General features: G+C 56.3%; 1 protein-coding gene across 1 annotated transcript; it reads left to right on the top strand.

Annotated features, from left to right (window-relative positions):
• Window positions 1-562: 562 nt before the first annotated feature.
• Window positions 563-7743, top strand: TOR4A (torsin family 4 member A). The gene is made up of 2 exons (XM_063409469.1): window positions 563-907; window positions 4772-7743. Exon 2 carries the CDS (start codon window positions 4807-4809, stop codon window positions 6541-6543), a length of 1737 nt encoding a protein of 578 aa, XP_063265539.1. The 5' UTR covers window positions 563-907; window positions 4772-4806; the 3' UTR covers window positions 6544-7743.
• The last annotated feature ends 1547 nt before the right edge of the window (window positions 7744-9290 follow it).

Consider the following 9290-nt stretch of genomic DNA (forward strand, 5'->3'; position numbering starts at 1 on the left):
GGGCAAAAGCCTCGGCCAGGCTGTGCGAGTGCAGGTGAGAAGTGAGTGCAGGTGCCAGGGCACTCATCGGGGCTGAAGGAAAGGGGAGTGCAGGTGAGGAGGAGCCGCCGTGCTGAACTTCTGCACTGCTGGGTGAGGAAAGCCTTGCTGCTTCCTGCTCCGAAGGGATGAAGCAGTTTTCCCCGCGGAGTTTTTGTGCCCACACCAGAAGCTGGTCTCACAGCCGCCATGCAGCCTTGGCCCTTGCTGTCCCCATGTCCCCATGTCCCCGTGCTCCTTGGACAGAGCAGCCAAGGGCCCAAGAGCTTCGGGAGGCAGCACAGCAGGAGTGTGGCTGCAGTCAGGACGTGCCCAGGGTCCAACTACTCTGGACTTGCTGTTTTTTCCAGACTTATTATTTTTTATGGACTCACTCCTTCCTCCCAGACTGACTCGATTTTCTCCTTGTTTCTCCTGTTGGCAAGGGAAAGCACCCAAGCACCGCGTCAGCCACAATTAACCCCTCTTGGCAGCGTCACGGCTTTGACCTTTAGGGTGGCGGGTTCCGGGCTAGTGACTAACCACTGACAGCCCGGAGGGTGGGGATGTTTTACCCGGGCTCTCCGGGCTGTCCGGGCGATGAGCTCACCCCGCTGCCCTCGGCCGTGCTCGCTCGCACGGTGCCGCCGTGACGGCAGCGCCCGGGGAGGGTCCGGGCAGGCGGGGGACACGGAACCGGCCGGCAGCGGCCATCCCATGGCACGGGGAGAAGGAAGTGCCGCCCAGGGCCACTCCTCCTCACCATTTCCTCTCCGGGCTGCTTTCTGTACGGATGAGAGCGGCGACAGAGGAGCTGCCGGCCCGTCCGAGGCCGGAGACTGCGCTCGGCGGGCAGAGGGAAGCGCCGGTGGCCGAGGGGACACCGCGGGTAACTGCGCTGCCATCGGCTCCCCCGTCCTGCTCCCCACCCTCAGGGGTCACCAGGGCACCCCAGGGCTATTTCCAGCTCCATCCCTGCCACCGCCTCTTGCTCATCCCCAATGGCTCCTTTCCACCAAAAGCCGCTTCGGTTTTCCAGGGATGCTCCCGCTCCCGATGGTTTGGGATGCTCCAGGCTCTTCCCCTCTGCTTGCTCTCCTTCCCTTCGCACTTGGCTTTGGGGCCTGGCAAAACCTGGGGCTGGGCTGCTGGGGTTTGGTGGCGAACAGGCTGTCGGGGGTGCTGCTGGCTGTCACCCCTGGCACCCCTGGCACCCTGGCACCCCGCGCCGTGTGAGCGCCGCTCCCGCCGAGCTCCGGCCATGCACCGAACCGCGCTGCCCAGCCTGTCCCAGCCCGGGCCGGGCAGCTGCGCTTCGGATGCCGGGGCCGTGCTGGTCCCTGCCGACATTGCGGGTTTCTCCTCGCAGCCGCTGACCCCTTCATCTGCGGCTCCCACGGCCAGGGGCTGCTTTGCGCCACCTTTCCCATGGAAATGCTCCTTTTGGGTGGAGGGTTTGGCTCCAGCCGTGGGGGGGGGGGATATCAATCTTTACACTTTCCCAGCGGTTCCCTTTTCCCAGCAGCTTTGCTCATCCATTGAGGCTGAGTTTGGGGTGCAGCCTCCCCAGCCGGGGGTACTTTAACCAACTTAACCAAGACCCCGGTTCTCTGCTGGCCTCTCCTGCCACCAGGGGCTTTTGTCGCCTGCCTGGGGGCTGTCCCCGTCCTGCTCCCCTCTCCCAGGCTGCCTCCAGCTGCCCACACAGGCTCCTCTGTTGTGGAAACGTTGTTTTGGAGCAGCAGGGTGCGTGAATGCAAACACTGCAAGAGCTACAGCAGGGAAGCTGGAGGCTTCCCAGGAGTGTTCCCAAGTGCAAGTTTTCCTGCGGTGTCCAGGCTCGGCACAGAGCAGCCATCAGCAGTGTTTACATGAGCACTGGGATGCTGCAGACTGAATTCCTGGGTTCTCTTTTCCTGTTGTTTTCACCAAATGTTAAATTTAGCTGTCAAAAGTGCATCATTGCAGGCTGGCACAGCCTCCTGCCCAGCCCTGACCCGACACTGAGTGTGCAGGGGCTGCTCTTAGAAACTTCCAGTCCTATGTAAATACCAGCAGGTATTAGGGGCTGAGTCATGGCATTAACAGGGTTATTATGTTCATGACTGGACAGATTCCTTGCTCAGGATGGGGTTTTGTCCTTCCACCCTGCCTTGCTCGGTTCGTCTGGAGGGTTGGGCATCCCACACTGGTGGGATGGATGTGCTGGTGGGCTTTTGGGAAAGAGGATCTTGAACATCTCCCAGCTGGTGAGCACTGAGTCCTCACCATTCCCCACAGGTCTTGTAGGGGCTTTGGGCTGTCTGCATGGACATGGCAGTGGCAGAGCAGGCTCTGGGCTGTGAGCAGCCAAATCACTTCATGTTTCAGCTGCAGCAGGACCTGGCTTGGCCTGGCAATGTCCATGGGAAGTGCTTGGGGTGTGCCATGTTTCCTGCCAGGAGCAGCCCCCAAGCCTTGAAGGGAGCCTATGAAAACAGAGAGACAAAATTTTTAGCAGGTCCTGTTGTGACAGGATGAGGGGTGATGGTTTTAACTAGAAGAGAGTGGCTTTAGAGTAGATATAAGGAAGTTTCTTAGAATGAGGGTGGTGAGGCCCTGGCACGAGTTGCCCACAGTGGCTGCCCCAATCCAGGCCAGATTGGATGGGGCTTGGAGGAACCTGGGCAAGTGGAAGGTGTCCCTGCCTGTGGCAGGGGTTTGAAACAAGATTGTCTTTGAAGGATCCATCCAGCTGTAACTAGTCCACGATTCTGTGATCTTTCTGTTCTCTAAAACTTTTCCCTAGCCTCTTCCCTGGCATTTAACCAACATTTAACTTCACCTGCAAGGGCTTGGGGCTGAGAAAACTTCACCCTGTGTTTGTGGGGATGTTCGTCAGTGCCTGGAGGGTTTTCTCATGCCTGGCTGAGCTCTGTGGTGTCCCTGATCCCTTGATCCCATGCTGGTCTGAGCTGCAGGGGCTGCTCCCCAGTGGCTTTGGGGACCTGCAGGCACTGTATGAGCAGTGATGCAGGATGGAGAGGAGCACGGGTGTGGGGACAGCCCAGGGCTCCCAGTGGCATCCTTCGGGTGGCACTGCAGCGATGGTGGCATCCAGCCCTCCTTCCTGGTGCTGCCTCAGGGCATCCTTGTCAGATCCTGTCTGTCTGGTTTTGCCTTTGCACACCAAGCCCTGCACAGGGTAAGGAATTAGGTCAGCAATTAGCTCTCGGGGTTAATTGCTGCACAGCAGCGACAGGTCCAGCGATGAGGACTGAGCTCACAGGCTGCCCGCACATGGTCCCAAAATCAGCTGAGTGGGTGCACGGAGTGGGAGTGAAGCTTTGCATTTGAGAGGAGCCAGGAGGGTGTGGGGTGAAGCAAGGAGGCAGAGGGAGCATTTCCCAGTGCCTGTGGCTCTCACACAGCTCCTGGGGTGCCCTGGGGCTCGGTGGGTGACGGAGGCCACTCTGCACAGGGGAAGTAAAACCTTGTCCAGAGCGTGACTTTGGGCAGGTTGGTGGCTTCCTGCTGAGCTGGAGTGAGTTAATAACAAACTTCCAGAGCTCCTTGTTCTCTCCAGAGTCGTGGTGCTTTTGGCAAGACCCAGTGTTGATTTTTTAAGGATGGCTGATGAAAGTGGCTTTTCCTCACGCTGCCTGTGCCGGCTCCCTGCTCTGGGGCTGGCAGTGTCACAGCAGCAAACTGTGCCTTGTGTCAGCGCTGCTGGAGCCCAGAGGTGTCAGAAAAATGCCCTCCCACCATGACACAGTTTCTGCCACCTCCAGCCTTGTGCCAGGCAGGGCCAGGGCAGTACAGGGAGGTGGTCGTGGGGCGGCATCCAACCCTGCAGGGCTGTGTTCTCCTGGGGGCTTCCCTGCTGGGTCTGTGCCTCTTTCACCTCCCTCTGGCCTCTCCTTCTTGTTCGCCAGCTGAGGCTTGTCCATTATCCCAGGATGACCATGTCCCTGAGCTCTCCTGTGCAGCTCCAGGGTCTCACATGGCAGTCCCTCCCTGTGTCCCTCCTGTGTGTCCAGGGCAGGAGGGGCTGTGGGGGTGGCAGGGTTGGGGTTCTGGGGCTGCCCCGCTCCTCTCCCCACAGCCGTGTGCTGCTGGCAGGCTCAGGCACAGCCACACTGGCTCTCTGCAGCCCCTCTGAGCCTTCCCACCCAGGGGAGCTCTCATTTCTCCTCCCTGCCAGGCACATCCATCAGCACAGCCAGGAAAATCCTCCCCCGGGAGATGCCACCACAGCCGGAATGGCACCTACAGAAAGTCACTCCCACGCCCTGAGAGGTGCCCGTGGGTGGATGAGTGACTTCCCACAGGGCGTGTACATGCCTGTGTGCGTGTTCTGGCACAGAGGTGGGGCTGTGTCTTCTTCAAATTTAGCAGGTGGAGGGAAAGAGGACTGGGCAGCTGTGGTTCAGAGCATGGGTCTGTCTGTCCTGCTGTCCTGCCTCCCTCTCACAGCAGAGCCTCTGCTTTGGCCCCAGCAAGCTCTGACCTTCCCTTCTGCATCTGAAGGCAGGGTTGGGTTTGTGTTATAGCATCAATTTGCATTAATTGACACTGAATTTCATCTGTAGTTTTGCACATCAGTCTCCTCTTCCAGAAAGTCAGCTTAGCTCTGAAATTTCTGCCACCTTGCCATTGCTGATTGCTGCAGGTTTCTGCCCATTAGAAAGGGGGATACCTGTCTAATTCCACTGTTATTTGTCACTTCCTGATGTTAGGAAGGTTGATTTTATATTGTTCCTTTTCTTTTTAGAAAGAAGATGATGTGAATGGGCTGTAAGAACACACATGATGGAGGAAGAGCTGCCCTGCTCTGAGGTGGATGGAAAAAGTGTCCTCAGGGATCTGGGGGTGGAGATGCCCTGCATGGAGAGCAGTCCCACAGGAGACACATTTGGAGTGGAGAAGGGTGCAGGAGAGGTGCCCTGTGCTGAGAGCAGCATGAAAGAAGAGGCTCCTTGTGACCCAGGAATTGTCTTCACTGAGGGCAGCATGAGAGAAGAGGTGCTGGGCAGTGGCAGCGACGCGGAAGGAGAGGTTCCCAGCACTGGCAGTGATGAGGAAGGGGAAATTCCCAGCACTGGCAGTGAAAGGGAAGGGGAAATTCCTGGAACTGGCAGTGACGGGGAAGGAGAAATTCCTGGCACTGGCAGTGACAGGGAAGGGGAGATTCCCATCACTGATAGCGACGGGGAAGGGGAAATGCCCTGTGATGCAAAAGAAGAGGCGTCCTGCTCTGAGAGTGACGCAGAGGAAGTACCAGATGCTGTAATCCCTGCTGCTCCCAAGAAAATAACTTCTATTTCCTCTCCCTTACGGGCCATCGTCCGCCTGCGCCGGCACTACCGGGGGCTGAAGAAAAGCCGCCTGCATTTGGAGCTCCCTCGGGAAAAGTCTGCAGAGTTTGTCCACACCAGGCTGCTCCAAAGGCAGCTGTCCATGAACAGAACTTCCCTGTACAGCCCTTCCATGTCCTTCTTTAATCAGTCTGGCTTTGAGAGCTCCCAGTACTTCACCTTTGACACGTCTGTGGAACATTACTCCGTGAAAAAGTGCAGGCGGAAAAAGAGCCGGAGGAAATCCAGGATGGTTCTCTACCCAGATAAAACAAAAAAATACCTCCCAGCAGAGGAGAAGAGCAAGGCAAAGCGCTGCCTCCTCTTGCTCATTGCCATTATCTTCTTCCAGATCCTCAATGCAATAGAGAACCTGGATGATAACCTCCAAAAATACGACCTCGATGGTTTGGAGAAAACCATGCACCGGGAAGTATTTGGGCAGAAGGCTGCCGTGGAAAGCATTGTGGAATTACTGAAAGACTATCTGGCTACCCACATCCACAACAAGCCTCTGGTGATCTCTCTGAATGGCCCCACGGGGGTTGGGAAGAGCCACGTGGGCTGGGTGCTGGCCAAACATTTCCGCTCTGTCATGGACAATGACTTTGTGCTCCAGTACTTTGTGATGCATCACTGCCCCAGCGGGGTGCCTCCCCTCACCTGTGAGGTAGATCTGTCCAAGAAGATTTCTGACATGGTCACCAGAGCTGAAATAGAGGAAAAGACCCCACTGTTTATTCTGGATGAGGTTGAGCTCATGTCCCCTGTCCTGCTGGACACCCTCAGCCGATTCTTTGAGCCCAATCAAACCAACGAGTTCCTCAATGCCATCTACATTTTAATAAGCAACCTGGGAGGTGCTGAAATCACCAAGTTTGTTATCCAGAATGCATCCAGGGAGCTCCTGCATCAGCAACGGGGAGCTGAAGAGCTGCTGAGCATCCTGCAGCCAGCCCTGGTCAGGGTGCACCCTCTGTGGAAGGCTGCAGACATCATCCCCTTTGTCCTTCTGGAGAAGTCTCACGTCATAAACTGCTTCCTGGAGCAGATGAGGAGGGAGGGGCTTTATCCCGACCTGAAGCACATCGAAAATTTGGCAAATCAGCTCAGCTACTACACTACAGGGGACAAGCAGTACTCCAGCATGGGCTGCAAGCAGGTTGTGGCCAAAGTCAACCTCCTGTAGGGATTTACTGCAGAGACCAAGCCCTGCCCTCGGGATCTGCAAAGTTCTGTGCTCATGAGGAGTGTGTTACAGCAGGCTGTGCTCCAGGTGTCCTCTCCCAGCCCTGCACTGGCTCTGCCCTGGTCCAGGCAGCCTGGACAACCTGGTCCCTGTTCTCCTCCAGAGACTTCACTTTTCCTGATGTTCTGTGAAAAAGGAAGGGCAAGGAAGCTGGAGCCAGCTCCCAATAACTGCGAGATGCTTTGTTCCTCACATCCTCATTTGGGATTCTTGTCATTGTGGAGTTTTGAGGGGGCCTCAAAAGCTGCCTCAAATAGGATGAAGCAATCCCTGGGTCACTGCCCTGCAGACTGTGTCACCTCATGTGTCTCACCCTCTGCAGGCTCACAGCTCTTTGCTCTTCTTCCTCCTGGCTGGTGTGTGAGAGCAGAGGCAGGGCTGGACACCTGGCACTGGGACAGTCTGTGGCTCCTGGCCCCCCAGATACGCAGCCTGCATTCCCCAGCTCCTACGTGACCACATCCTCTGGAGAACACTTTTTGGACCTGTTCCTGAGCTGATGCTCCTCTGAGCTCATCCCTGAGCTCACCTTTGGCACCTGCAGTGAGATTTCTGCCCTGCAGGTGTGTTTGGGCTGGCCTCAGAGACTGCTCAGCTGTGCCAGGTGGTGCAGAAATAACCTCTGGATTATTTCAGGTCTGGTGGTGACACCTCATCCTCAGAGCCCTTCTGCTTTTCACCTCTGGGGACACATCACCGTGGTCAGTCATTATCTAGAAAGCCCAAAGCAGCAATTGGTGGAGATTGGGCAGCACACACTGGAAAAGACAGTTTGGGCTGATGGAGTGGAGTCCTGGGCTCGCTCCCTGTCCTGAGAGGCTGAGAAGAGACTCTTTGCCATTGAGCCCTGGGTGAGGTGTGGCCTGGGAGCAGCTCAGGAAGGGCACACACCCATGTTTTGAGCAAAACTGAGCAGGTATTTATGACATTGTTTTCTCAGGTTGTGGTTTTTGTACAAGATTTCTACAGCTTGCTGTGAATTCCCAGACAAGAAACCCTCTGGATGTTTGCACTGGGGGTTTGATTCACCTCTTTCTAATTGTTTGTCTCCAAAGACTCTGTCACAAACTCCAGCTTCCAGAGCTATTGTCAGGAATAAACCCAAACTACCCTGAATAAAACAATTGAAAATACGTTTCATTCATTTGACTGAAATGTGGATTTCCTCACAGATTTCCCTTCTGGAGCCATGTGGCTGCCCTGCCATGCCTGTGCCTCCCAGTGGCTCGGGTTGGGAGCAAGGCCAGAGCTTTGTGGTGTGTTTTTTGCAACCACCTCGATGCAGTGTGGGTGCAGCAGCTCCAGGTGTGTCCCTGGTGTGCCCAATCCCAATCCCAAACCCACACAGTGCAGCAGTGCCAAAAGCCAGGTGCTGCACAGCTCCTCCATCCAAGACACCTCCTAAATTCAAGTGTCCTCAAAACCTGACATGTGGGAGCTGCTTTCCACAGCTTAGAGAGCTTAACTCAAGCAGTAAGCTTAGCTTACTGCTAAGATATTTGGGATGCATTTATCCTGGATGAAAACAACCCAGGAACCAGGATTCCCCTCCTCTTCCAGCTGGGACAGGGGCAGATGTTAGTTCTGGTTGTTTCAGCAATGTCTTTTGTTTGTAATTACCCACCCACGGGGTGTTTGCTTGTGCCAGAGGCCCCTGGGTGCCTCCACACCAACCAGCACCCTGTGCAAAAGGGGAGGGTGACTGAATGGAGCTGAGCAGCTGCAGAGTTTCTTTCCACCCTTCTAAGACCCTCCTGCTATAAATCAGGGCTCCTAGCCATTCTCTGAGTTTTCCTGAGTGCCCTGTGCACCTTGAAGACCTGGCAAAGTCTTTGTGTCTCACAGAGCTCCTCTCAGTGCTCAGAAGTGGGGCTCAGCTTCCTGCTGCCTGAAGAACCTCAGCCCTCAGCCTCTGGAGGCTCCTGTGAGACAGCACAGGAACCTCCAGGCTGTGGAGAGGACTTTTCCTGCCAGAAGATAGGATGCAGGACTTGAATCCCAGCTCAAATGGCTCTTTAGGTTGTCCCCAAATGCTTCCTCCGTTGGCAAAAGCTCTTCCTGAGTCAGGACCCGTCTGCTGTGCTTGGAGCAGTGGTTTGTGGCAGGCTGCTCCCTCCCTGCTGCAGACACCGTGTCTGACCCCTGGTGCAGCACTTCCACCCTGGGATGGCTGTTCCCTGTCACTGCTGGCTGTGGGGACACGTGCAGGTACTCTGCACCCTGCACCTGCATCCCAAAGCCAGAGTGGGGTTTGGACCAAATTCCCTCTTTGCATTTGCCTGGGGAAAGTGCAGGGTGATTGCAAACAGCTCTGTGGTGAGGAGGATGCTGTCACTGCCCACCAGAGCAGGGAGGGCAGGAAAGAAGGGTCAGAGGGGATGGGAAACAGTTCCTGCCTTAGAGCACAGACTGGGACCCCACTGGCCAGTCTGTGCTGCAGCTTTCCCAGGGCTGGGTTCAGGACAGGGCAGGAACTCAAATTGCTCTGGTGTGTGAGTTGGGAGGAGTTGGTTCATTTTATACAGGATTCTGAGCTGCTCTCCCCAGGCCTGTGGGCTCAGGGCACTCCAGGCAGGAGCTGGGGCTGGGGCTCCCAGCACACTCCTGCACAGGGGTGGGGGAGCGTGGCTGGATGTGCCCTGTGCTTCTCCATGGACATGGCCCAGCTCCAGCCACAGGAGGGTGGG

Source organism: Prinia subflava, chromosome 12, assembly GCF_021018805.1.
Source record: "Prinia subflava isolate CZ2003 ecotype Zambia chromosome 12, Cam_Psub_1.2, whole genome shotgun sequence".
In the NCBI taxonomy this organism is placed as follows: domain Eukaryota; kingdom Metazoa; phylum Chordata; class Aves; order Passeriformes; family Cisticolidae; genus Prinia; species Prinia subflava.

Bases quoted from the DNA above. Each gene is read 5' to 3' on its own strand.
- TOR4A (XM_063409469.1), top strand. From the start codon at position 4,807: ATGATGGAGGAAGAGCTGCCCTGCTCTGAGGTGGATGGAAAAAGTGTC.